This window comes from Leptosomus discolor, chromosome 13 (assembly GCF_034619465.1).
Source record: "Leptosomus discolor isolate bLepDis1 chromosome 13, bLepDis1.hap2, whole genome shotgun sequence".
Lineage (NCBI taxonomy): Eukaryota > Metazoa > Chordata > Aves > Leptosomiformes > Leptosomidae > Leptosomus > Leptosomus discolor.
The window spans coordinates 15,442,763-15,466,841 of NC_141403.1; the positions used below are offsets into that span (position 1 = coordinate 15,442,763).

Genomic DNA, 24,079 nt, shown 5'->3' on the forward strand with positions numbered 1-24,079 from the left:
CAGGAGTGTGGACACCTATTCTTGGACTGGTCACCTGGAAAATAAGCTCAAACTGAGGGCTGGTAGGTTTGTTTATCTAGCCCGAGCGAAGAAGTAATATAGGCAAGTAATCAGGCTCAAGGTACATATGCTGTGTTAGTGGCATCTAAGGAGCTAGATGTAGAAGAAAAAAAGGATGCAGAGATTTTTGAGGATAAGAACACATAAAGCCTATCTTAAAGCAAGATATGCTGTTCCCAGCTCTATCTTTATGAAAACTCTATCTCTGGATCAAAGAAACAAAATAGCTCTAACAGTTTGTTTTTTCAAGATAAGCCAAATTTTCACTGCCTCTCTAACTTGTGCTGGCATGCTGTACACTGCATGCTTTTCTGTTTGCTTACTGAAAGGTATCATGAGATAATTAATGCATATAAACTAGAGCTTTCCAAGAGAAAGAACTTTTCCTTTATTGTCATGTTCCTAATATCCTGAAGTTTTATTCCCTGACAATTTTGAGAGTCTAGATTAACTTTTAATAGCTAGGTGAAGGACACCACAGCAAGCACAGCCTTCATCTATTTCATCTATTATTTAAAGCTGATCCATTAAGCTATGGGTTAATAGCATACATAACCTTAAAAAAAAACACCGTTCATAGGAAATTTTGAGAACGAAACAGCATCTGTGGAATATTAATTCTCTATACACAGGTCTTGAAAAATAGCAGACTGCTTTTCAAAATCAAAGCTAGAAAGCCCTCTGGAAACATTATATCTGCAGTTTCCTATACTGAATCCTTTCCAGCACTAGGGTCACAGCTGGAGTCTTTCCTTCAGCTCCTGTTAGCAGGAGAGCTCACCTTGTCCCATTCTGCCCCTGTTTGGTGGGAATGTGAGTCTTGCAAGCTCCCTCTGCTCCACAAAACTCTTCCTGGTGAAACAGAGTATGCACAGCCTTCCTTTTGCTGGTTTTCCTTTCATTCCAGTAAACTGTCCTACCTCACAAATGCATGGATTTTGCCAAGGAAGCAGTTAGGACCACTGTAATAACCACAGAGTACCGAGGCATTGAAAAATGGCAATGGTACTGTTACAGCAACAAGAAAGCCCACCTCTTCCAGCTCCCTGACCTACAGCACATGTATGCCGCATGGTGCAGCACCTGCCATGCCGTCCCCTGGGTATGCACGAAAGCGGAGGTGTTCTGCTGATGGGACCATGACATCCCTGCAGGGCTGTGGGCTTCCAAAGTGGTTATGCCCTTGGAGTGCATCAAAGAGGACAAAGCAGGGATAAGGGCAGACTACTCTGTTCCTGCTGTTTAGCAAGCATAATTCTTGATCAGGAGCCAAAGAGAAATAAACATTAAATATATTTAAAGAGATGTTTTATAAATGTAACAGCTTGCTTTTCAATACTTGAACTCAGGGCAACATTATCACTCATGCCAGTATGAAACCCCCTAAGTAGGACCCAGTTTCGCAGTGTTAGAGCTCCTTGTTCTCAGCACGAGTGGCTGCTTAGTCTCAGAAACAAAACCAGTGCTGTGGTTTTCAAAATGCTGCCTGGAAAGAGATGTGAACAGGAAGAGTGCAGAGAGAGTGAGGTATGTGCATGCAAATGTACAATCACAACAACCCAGCTCAGGCTTATGGATGCTCCATTAATAGCAAAATTGTATTTAAATAAAAATGTTGCAGACGCCCTGTTAGAGGACAGACAGAATTTTCTTCTGTGTTGGAACTCCAGACAGTGTCCCTTTAAATCAATGTTATTTTTATTAATTTTCCTGCCCTTTGCTCCCAACAAGTCTGACTGTAGTCTCATTGCCAATGGAATATCTGAGGGTGAATGATGCAGCTTTCTTGTTTTACTTTGATTTTCGCTGGGGTTCACTGGAATAAAGGGCACTTGGAAATATACTGAGGTTCTCATGGGCTAAATCCATCTTTATTCGGGAAGAAGATTTCCTGTATACTGTGCTTGACAAACGTATTCCACTAAATCATTACTTTCATCCCACCCACATTCCAATATCACTGTGCATACTTTGTCTGACTTTCTTTATGAATCACCCAATAAAACACACCCAGTTCAAGATATTATTGGCAATGCTACAGTCTATGTGCATTAAATCTCATTTTAAACAAAACCCTTTGAACCTGAAACGTTGCCAGTGCTCGAATCCAAGAAGAAGTTGAAATGCAGTAATGTAAAGCTTCTTAATATATCTGACACGCTTTATCTGTTCCCACAGTTAAAAAAGATTACAGCTTATGTTTGTGCCACAACCAGGCACCCAGTGGTTCAAGCCCTATATGATGGTAAAAAAAAAAAAAAAAAAAAGGTCATTTTTATATCAAGTGAGCAAAATTGATTTGGAAATTATTGAGACAATGAGCCTAGCCAGGAGTTGCTTTAGGACTGTAATTGCCCTTTCACATCTTAGGTAATTTAATTAAACAAAGGAACTATATTTGGACCAGACAGCTCTTTAAACTTTTGATACTCGCTATTACAAACCATCTGGCTCTGTGTATTGCCAGATTTCATAACTCATACTGTATCATCATCTTCCTCAGAGACTATAATGGGGTTCTATGTTTATTTGTATCCTCTCCAGTTTTGTGCACATTCATTTCGGATAAAACACCTTGTTCTTTGGTTTCCCTCCCAGTTCAATAGCTGAGAAGTTCTATGTAAAAACTAGCACATGTCAGGAACCATCATTCAGTTGTCCTCCTTATTTTGGGTAGCTTTTTGGTGGTTGTTTCCTCTGTTATACAGTCCTTGCTTATAGTCTGGAGATTATTTTCTAACACTGTAAATAAGATAAGTGTCCTGGTTTGGGCTAAACCAGAACTAATTCTGTTTTAGTGCTTTAACTTTTCAGTTAAGTCTCTTCTAACTAACGGCACTTTCTGAAACAGCAGCATGTTTTCCCAGACAGTGACTGCTTCTAGCAGTGATAAGGCCTGATGGTTATAGTTTGTACAAGGAATGGGATGCAGAGAGGCCCTGGCTTATACTTGTTCTTACAGCGACCAAGGTCAGTGCTGAATCTTTACCCCATGTTGGGGTGCAGGGAGTGAAAAGGGTCGCAAGCCCGTAAAAGGTCACACCTGCAGGGAGAGGCGAACCTGACAGGTGACCCAAACCTGACCAACAGAGTGTTCCATCCCATAGACGTCATGTTCAGTGAAAAGCTGAGAGATCACGAGGGTCTCACTCTCTCTTCTTCAATGGCCGTCATCTGAGGAGGACTCCGTCTGTCCTTCTGTCATCGATCCTGATCCGTGCATCCCTGAATCCAGTGCCTGAGTCCAGCTCCTGCAGCCCATCCCTGTCTGCTGCTGTGTCCAGCCTGGGACTGCCCCAGTGCCAGCCCTGCAGCGTGGTGGTGACGTATCGTCATCAGGGTGGGGGAGTTGGGTTCGGTATTGGTGTTGTATCTATTTGTATATATTGTATATATTTCATTATTTCCTTATTATTATCTTTTCTTTTATTGTTACTGCTTCATTAAAGCTGTTTTAGTTCTCTTTTCCAAACCATAAAGTCTCTCTCCCTTGTTCTCTCTCCTTTTCCCTTTTGGGAGAGGAGAGGGGTTAATAGAGAGCATCTGTCATTCGTTGGTGGCCGGCCCAGCCTCAACCCGTGACAACAGGCACTGAGTCTTTTAGAATATTCTCAGCCTCCACTTTTAGAGGAACAACAATTTTGATTTCAATTATTTCTCCAGTGAATGAACCTCTGCTAGATTTTGCATATACTTGACTGGTTTCCAAATGTCGTGCCACTGTCTGTCCATACGTTCCTCTGGGCTCAGTGTTACATGAACTGTAATTACACAGTTGCTGATTGAGTTGGAGCACAAGCAGAATGAGTTCATGTCTGCCCTCAAAAGACTGTAGAAATACATGCATCTAAAGACTGACTCCTCCAAAGGTCTAAAATACACATCTGTAACTGACCCTGAAACTCAGTGTGCTTCCTACAGGAGCCAGGGTTATCTAAACAAAGAGGTCTTAGGATGTAACCCCTTGACATATCCACCCCTCGCATTTTTTTAGGATTGACAGGTCCTAGCAATCATGCAGACCAGGATAACAAGCCATGTCCCAAAGCAATCATTCTCCTGACATGCATCCCACTGGCACCTACTACCCTTCAGATCAGCAAAAAAAAAGCTTAGCTGCCTGCATAGGCACATACCCAATTCTCCCTGACTAAATGGATTACACTGTTGTTGGCTGAATAGGGTGGCCAAGAAGACTTCCAGCCAGATAGTATTCACATGGGTGTGAAACAGCGTTACTCTTGAATCTGACCTAAGCCCAGTTCAAATCTGGAAGAGGCTGCAGACAGGTTGTCAGACCCCGCTTCTGCCAGGATTTGGGTTTTGTTCCTATTGCACTTTGGAAAAATGCAATGTGAATATAAGAAAGCAGTAAGAATGTTCAACAGTTTAAAACAGAATTAAAGGTGCTGTACACAGCAGCTTGCTGAGAGGAGTCTGGGATGGAGGAGCAAAAGGGTGGGGAGAGCTGAGAGCTGGTGCTGTAGTAAGAAGAGAAAGGATCATAGGAAGGGACTGGTTGGAAGGATGTGAAACTGATGTTGGAGGATAACTGCCGAAAGGAAAAGCAGGTTTGGTGGTAGTGGTAATTCATTCGCATTTGTCCCTCTGAGACGTGTTCTGGGATCTGAATGACTCACCTCTGATTCAGAAGAGTGTGAGCTGATTGCATGTGCCAGTATCTAAGCAGACCTACAGATGCAAATTTAAACTCAGTAGACCAGGAAATGAAGGAGTGAATAAATGCAAATATATTAATCTGAAAAGCAGGTTAGGTATTGCCAGGTAGGCACTGGCTGTGTGGCGAAGGGAGACTGTGTGGGCTGGGGAGAGGCTGGAAAGCCTGGCTGACACAAGGGCAAGTCTAACAGGGAGGCAGGGTCTGGCCTGGCATACAACTCAGAGCTGGCACGTTAGGAACCACGCATTAGATGATTGCTACCTGCCATATACGTAATGGTATCAGACAGCAAAAAAATAGCACAGAAGATTTTTTTGGCTGTGTTTTATTTTACTCACTATTTGCCATCTCAGGCCTCAAGCGATATCAGGCACATCATTTTTCTTCTTCTGTTCTCTGTTTCTTTACCGGTAAGATGAGAATAATGACATCTATTTCCTATCAAAATGATTTGGAGATCTAGGATGAAGGGTTGGGGTATAACAGTATCTACTGCCATAGCATCCCTGCTGCACATATGTGTGGTTGCTGTAATTTCTTGAAATAGCCAAAATTTGTATTTTTTTTCTCTCTGCTCAAAAAAAAAAAAAAAGTCAACAGGCAATTCAGTGAGGAAAAGATTCAGTTTCTGGTTGCCCAGTCTCGTTTCCTTACAGTATGTCGGTGAGACACAAACCTCTGAGAACCAGGAAATCCAGAGCTAAGGTACATTGATACAACCCGAACTCTGCCTTGTTTGATCAGTGATTCAGTCTTCCCGTAGCATACATATGCATGACACATGATTCCTGAAGCAGAGCATCTCAGACCTGTGGCAGCGCTCTCTTAAAGGAAAACCTGTGTCCAGGCGGATGCTGCTGAACGAGGAATCCTGAACGTATGCTGTACTCACACACTGAGACCTAGCTCCCTGAAAAAGCCTCTGATATGTTAATTCTTTGTCCTCTTTCACAGTGAGCTTCAGCACCTATAGGCTCAGGTACAGACACAGACCTTCACTTGCCCACCATAAAGATCACAGACCACCCTCACGCAGTGTGCACAGCCAAAGGAGGTGGGGATATCACCACTGGTAGTGGTCTTAACCGCAAAATGAGGCATCAAGACTTGTCTCCTGATTTCCACGCCTCTCTTCCTTTCGCCCACACAGCTACCATCTTCATGCCAGTGGTGCCACAGATTTGCTTGCAAATTAATGCCAAGAGCCATTGCGAGCTCCAGGCACAGCCTTAATGTTGCATCAGGATGTACCTCAGGTGGGTACTTCCTAGTTTTCAGAAGTCTAAGCGTCACTTGAACTTGCTAATGAATTTGTTGCTGTCCTGGAATGATGTATGGAATCCACAAAGCAAACTTTACCCTGTATTAACCAAGCTCTTAGTCAGCAAATTTAGGTGTTAATTTATTCATGGTTGGCATACTAACGTGTTATAATCCTTCTGTGAGGCCTTCACTGGGAGCTGTGGCAGCTGGACCCTGATGTTAAGGTTCACAGGTAGTCACCAGCTCAAGCTTTTACCCAGGAAACAGGGAAAATGAAATATAACTGAGTGGTGCACAGTAAGAAACTTTCACATTCTCAAAGGATGTATCAAAACCCCCCTTTTGTTGTAGAGAGATAATAATAACAGGAATAGGGAAAGGAGGGAGACAAGGAAGGAAGAGTGGAACGAGAAGAAAGGAAAGGCTTCATGGCAAACACCGCTTTTTAGCAGAAACACTTCAGTATGAGATACATTTTCAAATGCAAATTGGCTGTCCCAGGCTTCAGCCATGAGGTTTTCATGTGTATCTATTTGTATTACATGTGCTTATGTGTGTATGTGTAACTTAATCTGTGTGTTTAGTCATGGGCCAGTATTGGTAAAGCACTTTATAAAGAACAAAAGGACGGTCTATAAAGAGTGTATAGTTTAACCATAAAGCATAACATATGTGTGAAGATAGAATCCTAGGGGTGGACAAGAAAACCATGAGTCAGTGTTACTCAAGAGGCTAAGCAGTTGCCTTGGTGCACCAGCAGTCTAATCCCACTACATTTTTTGGTAGGTTTTACAGGATAAGAGAGTTTTGTGGAGGAATCCGAAGGAGGATAGAGAGCTGTACAGATATTTATGGGAAGCTCTTCCCACACAGGAAGGGTAGCCTGGGAGAAATGCAAAGCTGGTGAACACGTGGAAATTGAAAGCTGGCATTGTTGTCTGATCAGACTTGCTTCTTCATAGCATACAAATAAAAATAGATCATAATATGCTAGATAATAATATAATAGATAATATGGGTGAGTTTGGGGCTGCAGAGATTTTGAGCCTGAGATCTCAGTTTTGGAGCAGTTTTGACTGAAGAAATGTCACTAATTCAACTACATGCTGCAAATACATCTAGATGGATGTTGGGTGTCTTGTGTCTAACTCGGTCACTTGTGTAGATTTGAAAGAATTTACATAGCACTTTGTGTCAATACTATAATGTCTTGCTGATTACTGTGGCTTTTTGGAGATATATCATGTAGACAGCAATACAGGTGTCTTTTATCACGTGTGAAGTATCTTGCCAAGGAGTCTTCCACTTGTACCCGTCCACCCATAGCCTTGGCTTCCACCGTTTATAGTGTGTTTTTCCATGAGACAGAGTGTGTGAACATGAGTTTATTCCTTAAGTTTTCTGTTTCTCAGTGCCTGTAAGGATACTCAAACGGACTATGAGAACTCCAGCACAACATGTGCTAGAACGTTTTGGCAGGTGCTATATTGCTTGCTCCTTAACGCGTCTCGTTTAACAAAACAAGTCTGTTATGAAAATTTTCTTTCATAATTAGATATGCTATCTTAGAATGGCAGTTCATCACTCTGTCTGAAAGAGCCAGCGTCTGTCCTGCACTTACAGCGTCTCTGTCTGCCTTGCTTGTGACCAGTGCCAGGGGATCTTACCAGCACCTCGAACTTTGGATCAGGCCCTTAAGGAGTGCCTGGGGATCTAAAGGCCTCCTGAGGCCAAGAAGTTGAAAAATATCCAGTTACTTGTTCATTAAGTGGGATTTTGCATCGTGTTGGCATGAAGCCAAAATATTTTTTTAAAAAAATTATTTTTTACCCTCTATGTGTGTGTCACCAAAGGTTTTGCCACGGAGTTTCTACTCACAGAGAAAGAGACCTTTCCTGATGGCTACTAGTGATGGTGCTGGGACCAGCTCTGCCCGAGGAACACAGTCTGACGTTCCACGGGTAACAGCAAAAAAATTGCAATTCCTGAACAACTATAATCTGTCTTGCAAGGCTAAATCACACTGATCCTTCTGATACGCACTATTTACATACCACACAGTCCTGCCTACAGAGAAAGAACTAACCACCACTTAAGAAGATCACATGCACATAGGAAGATCCAAAATTCATTTGTATGAATTTATGTTAAGTATGATCTCTTGCAATTACCATTTTACCTGGCTTTATTGCATAAATTGTACTCCCTCTCTTTAAACAAATATGTACACAGAAATAAAAAAATCCTAAATATTCTAGAGACCACTACATATGAGGTAATAATTAATTGACAATAATTAACACTATTAATACACTTTTAAGAGCAGTAATTCTGGTGCATTCCAGATTATAAACCCAGCTGTCATAGATGTATCTCATTAACTTTAATTTCTCATTCTGATGATAAAAATAATGGTTGAGGTAGCTTTGATGCTCACAGATCACAGTAAGATATGGTTAGTGTGCGTTAATGCCTCTTTGTAAAGAGTTGGAAAACCCAACCCCCTTGATTCTTTCAGTAAAACCAAGCACATCACATCATAGGCTGTTGTGATTGAATTCAGAGGAAGCAAAACCGGGCCTTGATCATGGTGAAGGATGCAGAGTGGAGAGGAAACTTCCTGGAAATAACTTGTTGTAATAGAGACATATAGATGTGGTGCTTCAGGACATGGTTTAGTAGTGGGCTTGGTAGTGTTAGCATAATGGTTGGACTTGATCTTAAAGGTCTTTTCCAACCAAAACGATTCTGTGATTCTCTAATAAAAATGTGATCTTCTAATATGCTTTATTTTTCTGCGCTAGGTCTATTGCTATTACACCCAGCATTGCCAGCTATTTGTGATGTCAAATATTTCCCCTCAATCTCCTCTTAAATTACACTGGCAGAGAATAGCATGGTTCATGTAACTTAACCATGGTGAATTTACTTGATTTATTTAGATTTTGAGGTTCTATGTCTGATTAAAAGCAAGTTTTGGATAATCCAGTAGGCCCTAGTGACTCACTAAAGATTGAACAGGTATGCAACAGGGCAGAGCTTGTTCCATAGGATGGTAAGGAAAGGGATGTACGCATTCCAAAAGAAGATTACACATTTTCAGCCACTATGGCAAAGAGAATAAATGACTATAGAGATTTAATCCCCATCCAACTTACAAAATAAAAACAACCTATGAAGTTAAAAAGCAGCCTACAAGGCACACGGTCAAACGTTCAGTTAAAAACAGAGCTACTGAAATTATATAATTAAAAAAAAAAAGTGCAAAAATAACTTATTTTGCTTTTCTTGTATTAACAACACCAGCTATTAGCGAGATAAAAATAAGGCTGGAAGACTCAGATGAGATTCTCAGGTAGCATCAGTAATGGTCCTTTCCTTCAAGTGACCAGGGGATTTGTTTTATCCAACACTTCTAATCTTCCAATTTACAGTGGAAAATGTATCAAAACAGTTAAAATGACAACCACCAGCAGTGGCCGTCAGGTACGGAAAGCGATGGGTACCTTTGCGTACACCGACAACCGAATGGTGTATTTTTAAAACAGAAGTCACAACTCACGGCAGTGGCGAACATCCCGCGGTTTCAGCCCACGGGCTCGCAGCTGCTGACACTCGGCAGTTCACACGAGGAGGGTGCTCGTGGGTGGCCCGGCCACCTCTCAGGGGACCCCACCCCGCCCGAAGCAGGGACTTCTGCGGCCCCGCCGCCACCCCCAGGTGAGGAGGACCTCCGTGGCACGGCCGCCCTGCGGGGGCCTTTCTCTGGGCGACCCCACAACGCCCAAACCGGCGCCTTCCAGGGCGGGACCGGCCTTGCCTCAGCCCAACCGCCCTCCTCGTCCCTCGGCGGGCGGCAGGAGGAGCCCAAGCCCCGGGATGGCAGCGGGGTATGGGGCGAGCGGCGAGGCCAGGTGAGCGGGCCGGGTCGTGCGGCCCTGCCCTGGCGGTCGCCGGCCCCGCCGCCCGTGGGCAAGGCCGGGCCGAGCGGCTCCGCGGGTGAGTCACAGCGAGGGGCGGGGAAGCGCGGCCGCCTGTGCGAGCGAGCGCGGCTCCGCCGGGCGGAGGCGGGGGCAGCGTGTCCGGCCCAGACCCCTCCTCCCGCCTTCCTCCGCCCGCCCGCTCCCTCCTCCCTCCCTGCGCGACTCTCCCGGGGACGCGGGGAGACGCCGCCGGGCCCGGGGCCTGGACCGCGCGGGGCCTGTCCCCTCCCGCCGCCCGCACCGCCTCCCCCTTCGTCGCTCGGCCGCGGGTTAGATGTAGCCCGGCGCCCCGCAGGGGCTGCAGCAAGATGGCGGGTAGGTAGCGCCCCCCCTCCCCCTTTCCGCACACGCCGCCTCCCCGCTGAGGCGCCAGCCCTCCTTTCCCCCCCCTCCTCTTCCCCCGCCCCGGCTTCGGAAGCGCTTCCCGCCGCTGTCCAGCTCGGAGCGCGGGGGGCTGCGGGGTGGGGTCGGGTCGGGTCGTGGGGGTGCCGGGGTGCAGCCCGCTAGCGGCGGCGGGGGGCGGCCCCGCGGGCGGGCTGGGTCACGCGTGGCGGGGGTTGGCGGGGGCGGCGGGCCGGGCGCGTTGGCACATGGTGTGTCTCCCGCAGATCTGTCGCTGCTTCAGGAGGACCTGCAGGAGGAGATCGACGGATGTGAGTGGGGCTGGGGGGCGGCGGCGGCGCGGGGCGGCTTTCGGGCGAGGAAGTGGCTTCAGCGGGGAGCGCCCACGGTGCATTGTGGGAGGCGGCGGGGAGGAGGAGGAGGAAGAGGAGGAGGAGGAGGAGGGAGGCCATGCTCCGCGATTCCCGGTGTACATGACGCGCACCCGGGCGCGTGTGGGGCAGGCCGGGCTCCGCCGGGCTTTCCCGCGGGGGAGCGGCGGCGGCAGCGGCGCGCAGCGGGGTGCGTTGGCTGGCGGGGAGCGCGGGGGTTCCGTTAGGGGCCGCCGAGGGCGGGGGGGCGGCAGCCTGCGGGCCGCCGAGGGCGTCGTCCCCTCGTGGCCTGGGCACTGGGAGACGCCTCCGGGGAGGAGGAACCTGCTGGGGCGGAGGCTGCAGCGTATGGGTTGTTCGTTCATTTTACATCTCTATATTTCTGTATTTTGTTGTGTCGTTCCCCAACCTCCCCCTCCCCTCAGGCCCCTTCTTCCTGGCCCTGCTGGAGGGATGTGTGGAAAAGAGTTAATGTCAGGGTGCAAATTGCCGAATGTGGCTCTGGTGCGGGATTACTAACTCAGGGGTGTGCAGCCTGTCTGGGCAGACTGTAAGAGGTTACCCAGGTGAGAAGGCGTCCGTAGGTAACGTCAATACCGAGGGAGCTTCTTGGAAGCGGAGAAAGGTGAATTTTTGGGCGGAAAGCGAAAATGGAGGCGGCTGGTAAGGCAAGCCGCCGTGGGCGTGCGGACCCTGGTCGCTGTCTGAAGGTATTTTGTCTGATGTGCGGTCTGTGCAGTGATCCGCTTGCCAGGACTGGATTGCAGGAGAAAAATCTTTCGGTTTATGCCTTGCAGTTTTAGGGGAGCGTTATTTTAACTTTTCAGAATTTAACTGTAAACGTTTCACATCTTTTTGTGATCTGATATCTAAAAGGCTTTTATCACGTGTTGCCTTGCACAAAGAGGCAGCCTTTCTCTAAGACTTTGGGGTTTTTTTTTCAATTCTGCTTGCTTGAATTTCAGATTGATAGCATAGCTGGTTTAAAACTTTGTGTGATTACGAGAGGACTTTCTCAGAAGTGACACACTTTTTGAAAAGCAAGTGTGGTCTTAAATTTCCACTTAGCTGATGGTTTTTCTTGACAGGAGTTGAAGTAAAATACGAGTGTAGTCTTTGGAGAGATGATTCTGAACCTGTGGGTTTCTGGTGATGGTTTGAATGTTATGGTCTTGTCCATAGAAACATAATATGTGCGTGGAGATATGACTCAATCCAGATGAGAGCAGCCTGAAGGCAGGAGCCATAGAAATCTAAAAATTTGAAACCTCATTAAAAATTACTGAGGTTTTGATGGAAGTAGATAAAAGTGAATAGCTCAATGCTTGTGCGTATTATCTTAAGATGAAAAAAAAAACCCAAAACTCTGTATGAATCAGTGTGTTCTGTCTGGACATAGTTCAGTCACACGATGTCTTTTATGGTTCTAAATTTTAGGTGGTTTTGTTCTTGTGAGATGGATTTGAGCTAAAGCACAATAATAATACAGAGCAGGGAGACTGTACATATCTAGTCAAAGGCACTTGTGCGGTGCTATTTCTTTGAAATAACCATGTTTTGTACCCACGTACAACAGGTCGTATGCAGTTTATGAGAGCATTCCGGATTGATGCATTGTTTAGGATTACATTTTGTGGTTGCACATATGAAACGGACAATTAAAAAAAAAAAAAAAAGACAAAAAGTTACAATATTTGCTTGAACCCCACCCTACAGTACCTCTCTGTTGCAAATATTTTACATATTTACAGCTCTTTCAAGCAGTAGAGTTGGACACTGGTTTAGGGGTGTGTTCCTGAAGCAGTAGAATGCAATTGTGAGAAAATTGGAAGTGGTGGCAGCTTTTACGTGTGTGTGGTTCTGCTGGCTGAGGTCTTGCTGTTAACTGTGCGAAGCTACAGTTAAGGACAAACAAGGGAAAAGCCGTGCGGGCATAGCTGTGGTCCTGGTGGTGTAATTTAGGAGGAGAAATTAGGTAAATGTAAAATAATATGAATGATAAGAAAAGATTGAGATGGGATCAACTGATTGGCTGTTTTTGAAAAATGAACTATGTAGTTTTCAATAAATCTTTGGGCTTTTAATTTCTCTGGTATCAAGCAATAGCAGAACATCTGAGGTATGCTGGAGAACTAGGAGTGATTAAGACTAGATGCGTGTGTAAAGGTCTGGCTTGGACATCTGGAGCTGGGTCTCTGGTTAGGCATATGGCTTAGGACATTTTACTAGATCAGGCGTGCCTTTGTAGCTCATCAGTGAGTCCAAGTTTGATTCTGAACCCCAAAATGTTTTGACAAGGAGAATCTACAATGTGTTTTCTAATGCAATGTAAGTACAAAAGAAAAATGAAGGACTCGTTAAGGTGATGTGATTGCGTTCTAAAGCAGTCAGAGAAATTCCTGGAGTTGAGCAAACAACAATGCACAGTTGCTGCTGAAAGTAATGAGCTGAGCATCTGTGTATCTTTTTAGATATGCAGAGTTAAGAACAGCTCTTTATGGTCTTTGTCCTTTAGGTCTCTGGAATTAAGAATTTTACTGGAAAGCTGGAGTTCAATCAACAACCCATACAACTGTGTAATTTGTACCTCCCCTCATTTATTGTGCCAACTCATTGGATACTAATTAACCTCAAATATAAAGCAGTAAATTAATATATATTTGGAGTACTGTTTTAGTAGTTGCTTGTAAAAGAAAGCATACCTTTTCCCCGCGGGGAACTTGATAAATATTTAGGTTAAATGAAACATTCCTAGCTTTTGGAGTAGTGGGAGACCTTCAGAATATATGTTGGAAGGCATCTTTTTAAAAACTGCCTTTTGTTTATTTGTTTAAGAGGGTCAGAGATTAAACAGGAGCTTTTATAAGAAAGGCTTTTAGCGAGTCGTTGATAAACCAGCTGGATTGACTTTTAAATAATTAATTTCAGCTTTGGTTTGCATTTCTATTTTGAAAGCTTCATATTATTTTCTGCTCTTGGTTGCTTAGTAACTGCTGGAAAGCTCTGATTTTTTTTTTTCCTTTTTTTTTTTCCAGGTGAATGCGTGTTTTACACCTGATGGTACATTACACAGATGATTGCTTTAAGTAGTTACATAGCTTGGCACATGGTAGTTCAGTACTTTAATTTTAGCTGATATTATGCTTCCTTAGAGACGTCAAAGGCTATGATAATAATTAAAGAAATTCTGATTCTCCCATACTCAGCCAGTGGCTTTTCCTTGTTTGGTAGTTTGAAGTAAAAAAATAAAAAAAATCTGTGGCTGTATCCTGACTGAACATACAGAAGGGTATAAAAGAAATTTAATTCCTAAATTAAGTTCTTTTGTGAAAGGCAACTTTGTTGTTGCCTCTGACCTCCCAAATAAGTAACATGTCATTGCATTTCATTTATGTGAAGGTGAACGTCGTAAGAATCCTGCCGTGCTATCCATTAGGGCAAAAGAACCTCCCAACCTAAAGGCAGTAGGGTGAAAATGCAAAGTGGAAGCCTGCAGAAGACTCCTCATCCCATCTGGACACTATAAGGTGGCAAAATTAAGGTAGTAGTTCAGTGTCAGCTGGACAGTTACCCATAACACCACTTGGGCTGTTGGCTTCCTTGATCTTTTGTCCAAGTCTTGCACGGTACATGGAAAGAAGTCAGGGAAAATTTGGCTTTTGTTCAAATCTTTGTTTTGTGCATACGAAATCAAAATAGAATAACATCACTGTGTAAGCTCGGTGTAGAACAGAAAAGAAGATAAGCAACAACAGTGGTTGAAAAGCAAACATGGGGTGTTGTAGAATTATGTATTGCTGATGATACATGAAATGTTCTTTATGACTCTTCCTAGATAGTTTGTGTGCCACCCCCCTCTCCCCCTGGATGTTTCTGAAGATGGAAGTGATCAGTACAGATAGATGCAATCAAATGTGCCATGATGCTGACTTCTTTCAGTCTGTCCATTGATGTGTGCAGGATGTGTTTTCTGAGAAACAGCCATCTGTAACTAGAATTCAGATTGTGGAAGAGGATAGCTTTATTTAACTTGGGGTTTTAATTGTGATTTAAATTGGGAGAGAAATTTTGATCCAATAACTGTTTTTAATACCGTTTTGCATTTGTGGGTTTTTGAAAAAATGTTTATTATTGATAACTGACAGCTGCATGTACATACAACTTAGGGACTTTTGATAGTTGCGAGTACCGTATGCATGCTTTGGTGGGTACGTAGCTTAAGATTCAGATTTTGAAGCTTTACCTTTTATCATGTTGAAAAATGGTGATAGTTACTTTTTTCTGGACGCTCACTGTTCAGATGTTTTAACTGAAAATGCAGAAAATGGTATTTTAATATCTGAGCATAGTTTAGGCAGTTCTAGTTTAAACTGTTAAATGAGTTTTTATAGATATATATGTACAGACTTATGTGTAAACTTGTTTTTTTAGCATAAGAGTTTAACGGTATAATAGATTTAACATTTAATAATAGTTTTTACAGCTAGCAAATCCAGTGTTACTGGTTGGATTTTACTAGTGAATTTAAATGGTTCTAAAAATTAAAAAAAAAAAAAATGCAATCACTATGATATGATATACCTCTGTTTTCAGTATCGAGTTCTTTTTCATTGATTGGAAAGGGAGGACAGGTCGTTCTAGCCTCTCCTCCCAGCGGGCTTCTCTTGAGTGAACCAGTTATTTAGCTGAGCTGAAGAAAATGCTCTTTGTGCATCTGCAGATGTCAAAAGCTGTTTTTTCATTGATGATGTGTTCTTTTCCCAGGTGATCAGCAAATCATCTGGTATTAGCAGTGAGTTTGTGTTGGTTGAATGCTTTTAATTAAATTAATCTCTTCGACATTGGGCAGCACACAAGTCTTTTCCCAAATAGAAGCTGATTTCAGTTTAGTTTTTTAAAGTTGTTTTTTTCATGATGCTTAAAGTAAAGAGGTGTGGGTTTGGAATTTTTTTTTTGGTGTGGGGTTTTGTTGTTGTTGTTGTGGGGTGTTGTGTTTTTTTTTTTAAATAAAATCAGTCTGTATTGCCTCATGGTGCTGTGTTCTAGTTCCTATTCTCTTGCAGCGAATTACACTGGCAGAACATGCATTCTGCATGTTAAAATTCACCTTCCTGTTCCCACAGCTGTACATAAGTAGTATCAGAAGCTTTTGCATTGTGGTTCCTTGGTTCCTTTGTTCCTTTGCCACAGAACAAGAATTAGCAAATTTTGTTATGCTGTTAGTTGTTATGTATAGACTGCAAGTCAGGTCACTTGGACTTAATTCCAGCTTTGAGTATAGCTAAGTACCCAACCTAATGTTCAAATGCCATGTAGTGGTACTGACCTTTTGGTCCCATCAGAGTCTTAGCTCTGGTGAAAGAGCACTGAGATAGCTTGAGTTACTGGTTTGGCATTTCAGTAGTCTGCAATTTTAATGTCTGTGTTGCAAAAAATAATAATGGGCATTGATGGCAGACTTTTCTGTTGTGCTTAGAATCAGCTCTCTGGTGTGACTGAGATTCTCTTCTGTTGGGAATCCAATAACTGGTTTTTAATGCTAATGAAACATACTTGTTAAGTCTGTTGTTTCCCCTGGAGATCAGGTTTTAATTCTCCTGACTCTTCAGTTCATTTCTTTGTCTTTTGATGCGGTGATTGACCCTCATAGAAACTGGGAGACTCAGGTGGATGGCTGTGTCCCCAGGGAATTCTAGTTTTAGTGGTCTCAGGTGGGTAATGGTTAGTCTCTTTCTCTCGAGCAACCTCTTAGCATCCTAGAGAGAAGGAGATGATGTGAGGAAAGGGTTGTACTTGTTTTGATGTAGGCTAATGAACCTTCCTCATGCAGCTGCACATGTTTTCACCATTACACCTAGCAGAGGATTGAAGAAGAGGTGATTTTCTAGGCTTTCCTGAGGCCAGTAGCATGGATGTGGAAATGTCCTTTTCAACCAGCCACCTTTTACGTTCCTGTCTCTGGCTGGGTTCCTCAATTAAGGTTGATAGCTCTATCTTTCTTTTTTTTTAGATTTGTCTTTGTCTCCTGATTTATCTCCTAGGGCTTCAGGTATTTTCCTCCTTCTCCCTTTCTCTCCCACTTGGAGGGAAAAATCAAAAATGAGAAGGACTGATCCGTGTCAGGAAGGAGCTGGAAATTTTCAGTATCTTAAGCTTGAGTGAAACCTTGGTGTTTGTGCAGTTGTTTCTGACTGCTGACCTATTGTGGAGGTGGCAGACCGCAGCGTGCTGAAGATGAAATGCCTTTCTTTCCTGTGTGTGTCTTTTGCTGCTGAGACTTTCCCTCTGTGTGGGCAGGAAATTTTCATTGTAAGAGTAGTAGCTGCAAAAGATGACTTGTAACAGTAGTAGAACTGGATGAAAGGATAACTTCTGCTTTGAGAGCTGGAGTAACAATTCTGTCTTGGAAGTGTGAGGCAGGGACAGCTGCCCCTAAAGGAACCCAGAACATCAGGGTTTCTCTGTCCACTTTAGAAGGTATGGTGTAAGAAAATTACGGTGGCTTTCTCTTGGTTTGGATGGGATGCTTCAGTTCTTTCTAGCAATAGGGTGTTAAAATCCTGTACAATGTATAGGTTGAATGAAATGTCAAAATGTTTGAAAAGCGTGTTTATTCGCAACGGCAGAACAACTGCACTAAGAGTTGAAAGTACTGGTTTGGCGAGGTTTAATAATTTTAAGGTAATACGATTTCCATAAAAGCTAAATATATTAATATATAAAAGTATCACTCATATAGAAAGTCAGTGCAGACTGTTGGAGTGTTTTTCTTAAATAAACAAGTCTGCTTAGGTGTTTTTTTGTCTTGTTGCCATAGTGCTCGAACAGTTCCCAAATATTTGAATGGAAGAGAGACCACCTTTTCCTTCCTCTAGGCTGCTGGAGAAATAGCTTGATTAGTCTGTAGGGATACTTGCTTGTGCAAGCTTGCTTGTACGTGTGCTTTATTAGAGGAACCTCTGTTTTAAATAATACTGAAATTAACACCCATGACTGTTCTTAATTTTTGTAAGAGTGAATCCGCTGCGTTCTGTACTGCTTCATCTTCTTGCGTAGACCAGTTTTATACTTTATACTGAGAGCAGACAGGAAGAGTGTGGAGAGTTGCGGAAGGAAGGGAAGTGTGAAGAGTTAAAGAATTTCCACCTCTTAATGCTCAGGAAACACAAAGGCTTATCCCACCAGGAGTTTTGAATGCTATCAGACAACATCTCAAGAGTGTTGTCTGGGGTTTTAGTGGAGAGAAGGGAAGTACAGTTAGGAAGTTCAAAGTGATTTATGTTGCAAAACCATGTTTTATAGATTATCGATGTACTAGTCGTAGAACTTGCCTTCTCTGCAACATTTAGCCCAAGTAAGTGTATTTCAGTTTTTGTGACTGAACCAGTTGAAGTAACTGCACAGTGGAGCAACGCTTGTTTCAAGTGCAGCAGTTGGCTTAGTAGCTGATAAGCGGTAACTCGTGGTGTCATGTTAGCGTTGCAAAGCTAGCACGAGCCCTTGGAGCGTTTGAGCTTCAACTGCTTGCTTCATGATGCTCTCCTTTCCAGTTAGTCCATGAGTAAAGTGTATGTAGTTTGGTTTTGTGTGTACCAGTTAGGGGGCAGAACTTAAGCATGGCCCCAAGCGCAGTGAATGCATATGTCCTGTCATGATAGGACCAGGGGGAACGTCTTGGTTGAAGATGGAAGTGGGATTCTCTTAGCAGTGCTACAAAATTCTCAGTCAGTCATGGAGTCAATCAAAAACTCCATAAACAGCAGTGCTCTGCAGAGAGAGGGTGGATACCTTTCTTTGACTCTAAAGAACTTGAGTAAGAGGAAAAAAGTATGTTAGAGGAACTTCCCTCTTGACTAGCTGACTTTTGCTTCACTCCAGCCTCATTCCACAATTCTTCATTGTATGCAGTTGTTTGGAAGGGGTAAAAGATGGGGACTTAAATAGCAGGGGTCTTGAGTACCATGGTGATGGGTGTGACATGCTCCCAACAGGAAATCAGCAGACAAAATATAAACTGTTGATTGTTTTAACTGGTAGCTTGGATGTCCTTCTCTTTGTTTCAGTTTCCTCTGGAGCAGCTTTTGTTGCAGATCAAACCGTTAACTGGTAGAAAGTACATTCCACTGTTGTGCAAATAAATGACTAGTGAGCAATACGAGGTGGAACTATTCCTTTATTTCAGAGCAAATCAGGATTTTCAGTGCTGATTGTGTATGCCTGGAAGAGTCAAACTTGTCTGTAGGTGCACCTGTCCTCATTGCTTAAAGAATTTTATATCACCCCTTGTTTTCTCTGATCCTTGATGAGAAATGCAACTCCTTTGGCATGCTTGATAACTGTATCTTTTTTTGAAGGCCTTTGCTAAATGAAAATATTCTCTTAATCTGTCATATTTAGTCTAGTGGGTCTTTTATTGCTGTGCCATACTTGCTTTAAGTTCTGTGGTAAAGAGCTGCTGACTTGGATTCCTGCGTCTTTCGACTGCTAAACCCTCTCTTCACATCCTCCTCCCCAGCCTGTACCGAAGCTTTATTTTCAAGGGTTTGCTCTGTGCTGCAAGCTGCTAGCAAGCTCTGCTGGGCAAGTGCTATGTAGGGGCTACTGTGGTAACCTTGCTGTTAGCACAGCAGCTTTGCATCAGAGCTGCTTTCCATTTCCCCCTTCTTATCTTCTTCCTTGCTCCTGCCTCTCTTCCTCCACCCCCAAACCCGATCCCACCAAGTTTGGAGTGGGGACAACAAAGTCTGTGCATACATGTGTGGAAACTTCACATTCATAAGAGGCTCAAGGCAGATAGTGCTCAATGTTTGAAGGGGAAATTTAAGGGAGACAGAGAAAGGGAGGTGTGGTTCTTACTCTGCTAATATGGTGGGCAGACTGGAATCTAAGACTATCACTTGGAGATCCCTTTTATGCTTTTGTCCACCTGTTTTGTAATTTTGCTGAGTAAAATCACACACTGTTCAAACTTCCACTTTTCCTCTGTAAACATTTGCCATATCAGGGTAAACTTGTGGCATCTCATTTACATTTTCAGACTACAGTAGGAAACCAGAGGTAGTAGATTTTAAGTGTTTCTTGGAAAAATCAGCTCCTACTTTCTGGTGATGGGATCTCTGATCACCAGTCAGTGATACCTGGATCGGGTATGCAGAAGATAAAATGAGAGAACTCTGATGTTAGTTAGAAATCTTGAATCTTTAAAATTGTTCCTTGCTCAGGTTCCAGAAATTAAAATCGCTCATTTTTAGAATATCTGTCATCTTGTTACTGACTTACCATGCCAAAATGAGGGAGGATATGTTTCTGCCATGGAGCCCATAGCAAATACAGAAGAACAAGAAGAATATGTGTAGACCTTGCTTCTGAATAGTCTGTGGCAGAGTTGTTCATACATTATTAAATAAAAGACAAACAGTAATTATTTTTTCAAACGTGACCTTGTGCACCTGTCTGTAAAAGACACACTATGAAGATAAGATATGTAGTAGAAAAATCAGCTCACTTGAAAATTGGCATATAGACTACGGTTTTATAGGGGACTGAGTTTTAAACGGACTAATGTTTTGTTGTGAGCTCAACCAAGCTTGTCAGTGGTTGGCTAAGCACCGCTAAACATAGTCTGCCTCAGCAAGATTGCTGTATGATCCGTGTCAGTTAATAATTGTGGCAAGTAATTGTTGTAGCCTTGACATAAAACAGAGGAGAACTTAGAGGAAACTGAACTTAAAGCGAGGGGTGTTAATATATTCTTGGTACAGTATGGACTAGATGCAAGACAGATAGACAGGCTTGAACAACTTCTACAAAAAACATCAAATGATTGGAGAGGAAAATGAAGGAACAGAGAGGAAGAGTTACTTGGCTTGTGTCGTACAACAGGTCAGTGATAGAAATTGAAACAAAATCCAGTGCGTATCTTGTTATGCCTTGTGTTTGGCGGTAGTAGTGTAGAGTTCTGAAGAGAAGTTTGCAAACTACTTAGTCTGGATAAATTAATGCATTTATTCATTTTGCTCTGCTTTGCTGTTTGTGTGGACAAAAAATAGGGGCACTGTGATTGCTCTTAGCATGTGCCCAATTATTCTTCCTCTCCGCATGTTACTAGTGGCTTTAAACCGCTGGGATAGGATGTTTTTATAGAAACTCCTAATTTCTTAGCTCTACTTCTTCTGCATGTTGGTGCAAACATGCAAGACTAGATTAAAAGGTACTGGGGCTCTGCACTTCAAGTAGGTTTCAATGGTATCTTGTAGCTTAGATGCCTTCTGAGCATTTGGTCTGGACTTACTTGTACTGGTTTGAAGAAGTGGAGAAAGTAAGAAAAGTGACATATAGTTTTTTTTCAGCAGAAGAGGAAAGTAAGGGGGCCCTGTTGCCTGGTCTACATTCTGAAGTAGGAATGAATCTGGACGTTCTGCATTTGAGCTGACAAGGCTTGTACTGGTTTTGGCTGGGATAGAGTTAATTTTCTTCATACTAGCTTGTATGGTCCTGTGTTTTGGGTTTGTGCTGAAACTAGTGTTGATAACACGCTGATGTTTTAGTTACTGCTGAACAAAGCTTACACAGTGTCAAGGCCTTTTCTACTCTTCACGCTGCCCTGCCAGCAGAGTAGGTTGGAGGTGCACAAAATAGCACTATACAAGCTAATATGAAGAATTTTAACCCTATCGCAGCCAAAATCAGTACACTTGTGTTCAAGGGTGTGTTTTGTATTTGTAAAATTTACAAAAGTCCTGTGGTTCTTGGGCAAGTGGTCAAAAGCTGGGTGGAAAGCAGAGGAGGGCTGAAGAGGGTGCTACTCAGTTAACAGGCTTTTTGATAGCTTTATTTGGAATAACCTTCCAAGTGTAGGGAATATCAAAGTGACTTGGTTTATTGAATAACGCAAAGCATGCTTTTTATGCGTTTTAGATTGTTGGTGAACTGTATTTGGGGCAAGTTAAAGACAAATATCTGCTTGAGGGGCTTTGTTAGAATGGAAATTCTACTGGGCTGATGCCTCTTTTCACTTGCCTTAATGTCAAAAGTGAAAATGAATATGTAAGATAACTGTAACAGTACTTTAATAGAACTATAAACTGTTCATGTACCAATTGATTTATTTTTATCACCCCTCTCTGTTGGTGTTAATATCGCGTTTGTCACGATGCTGCTATTTGAATGATCTCTTGTGACTATGAGCGGAGATTCTGGAATTATTTAAATAATAAATGTTGCTCAGCATCAGTAGCAGAGGCACGTCAAGCCCAATGTAGTGCTAAACTTAATTTTGCAAGGCACAAACACAGCAGAGTCAAATCGACACACCTCATTTTCTGTTTGAACTAGTAGGAGACATCAGACAGACAAGTTGTAAACAGCTGCTCAGATTTTTATCATTGATATTTCCATCTGATACAGAGTGGATTTAGCAGTTTGGTTGACTTAACTGGTTTCACAAGGCAAAAATTATCAGAACATTCAGCTCACTAAATCAGGGGCATCACATATTTAGTCAACTTTGATGGATGTTTATGTGTTAAGACATACAGAGTGAGCAGTTGCCATGTTCTGCACTGTCTAAGATGGCATCTATGCTGGACCACTCACTGTAGGTGTATTAGGGGAGAATAAATGTGGGGGGAAGGAGAAGAACATGGGAGTTTGAGAGGAGGGAAATGGAGGAAGCAAAATGGAGGTGGTTGATACAATGGTCAGCATTTTTTTTTTTAATTCGTGCATTTGATAGCTAAATAAAAATAATTATATTTAGGACAATAATTATTTTGGTATTTTGATGTAGTGCTTCAATTTATGCTTTTAAATTTATAGTATGAGCATCAGACTTTAAAGTAGGACAGTAGGGCCTTGTCCTAGAATAAATTTCACTGAGTATTAGTGATGTTTTGCTCTTCCCAGTTGGTTATGTCACAACTTAACTGTATAAAGTTCTGTACTTTAGAAATCAAGCTGAGTGCAGTGGTTTAGCTCCCTAGCAAAGGGTGCAGTTATAATGACACAAAAGAAATTTAATGCAATTCATTTTCTGGAATGAGGAGTGTCTGAGTAACTTATTTCGTGTGTGGATGCTGTAGAATGTGCTTGCTGCTTCAAAGTATGTCTCGAGTCAGCTCTCCGACAGTAGGAGCTCACACACACCAAAATGTACCTATGAGGAGCGGCTGAGGACTTTGAGCTCATCTCATTTGGAGAGAAGGAGGCTGAGGGGTGACCTCAGTGCTCTCTGCAGCTTCCTGAGGAGGGGACGTGGGGAGGGAGGTGCTGGTCTCTTCTCCCTGGGATCCAGCGATGGGACGTGTGGGAATGGTTCAAAGCTGCGTCAGGAGAGGTTCAGACTGGACATTGGGAAACGTGTCTTTACCAAGAGGGTGGTCAAACACTGGAACTGGCTTCCCAGAGAGGTGGTCGATGGCCCAGGTCTGTCAGTATTGAAGAGGCGTTTGGACAGTGCCCTTAACAACATGCTTTAACTTTTGGTCAGCCCTGGATTGGTCAGGCAGTTGGACTAGATGATCGTTGTACGTCCCCTCCAACTGAAATTGTCTGTTGTAAAAAGACTAGTGTGTGTGAGAAAGGTGCATGGCATAACTATAAACATGGGAAAACCTCTGGTTTCAATTGGATTGATGGGTTGAATTAAAGGCCTATGAGCCTGTCAGAGGATGTAGCCTGCTTCTTGTTAACTTAACCTGGCATAAAATCCTAACTTGCATTATGAGTTAATTTTTACCTTTCCCCTACCTTTCCTGTGAAAATAAAACTGATTCTTGCAAAAAAACCCGACCCCAAACAAACAAACAAAATGCCAACCAAACACAGGTTCAAACACTTGTGTAAACATGGGGTTGCTGAGTGCTTTCCCTTTGTGCTGCCATAGCTTTCTGCCACTGTGACCTTTCTTTGGAGCCTTTTCTTCTTCCCCCTGCAGTTCATTATCCTCTACCTTAGCCGTATCCGAGAGCACTAGTTCCTCTCCCCAAATTGCTCTTCCATCCAGCAGTGGGCAGCTCCTAGCCCACTGTCTTCCTTGCCCCATCTCCCAGATTGTATTTATGCACTTGCTCTTTTCCCACCACTTCATTTGATTTCTGGCAAGGATTTCATGTCCTATTAGGAACTCCAGAATTTGGACCCTCCTCCAGGGATGGGATCTGTTTAGGACCAATTCAACAATGTCCATTGATTCTCTACCTAGAAAATGGGAGAATTAGTTTGTTGGTAAAGGGATGCTGTTAACTCAGTTTAGGTCTAAAAATAATACACTTCTCTAGAAGTTTGGTGTTAAATCTTTTGACATTTGAAATTTGTTAAGACATTCGGAAAATGGTAGCTGCTTGTGTATTCTGAGTGTTGAAGATGATACAATGTCTGAT

At 42.9% G+C, this 24,079-nt stretch overlaps 2 protein-coding genes across 2 annotated transcripts in view; one reads left to right on the forward strand and one right to left on the reverse strand.

Annotated features, from left to right (window-relative positions):
* The window catches only part of RAB31 (RAB31, member RAS oncogene family), a 79,917-nt gene extending 73,967 nt beyond the window's left edge, over positions 1-5,950 (reverse strand). Inside the window, exon 1 of the mRNA XM_086472472.1 lies at positions 5,735-5,950. Within this exon, the coding sequence (XP_086328598.1) occupies positions 5,735-5,950 (216 nt within the window). The remainder of the gene's footprint in view (positions 1-5,734) is intronic.
* A 3,513-nt stretch (positions 5,951-9,463) lies between these two features.
* PPP4R1 (protein phosphatase 4 regulatory subunit 1) overlaps positions 9,464-24,079 on the forward strand; it is a 64,743-nt gene continuing 50,127 nt past the window's right edge. The window contains exons 1-2 of the mRNA XM_086472473.1: positions 9,464-9,490; positions 9,553-10,003. Of these exons, the coding sequence (XP_086328599.1) occupies positions 9,464-9,490; positions 9,553-10,003 (478 nt within the window). The remainder of the gene's footprint in view (positions 9,491-9,552; positions 10,004-24,079) is intronic.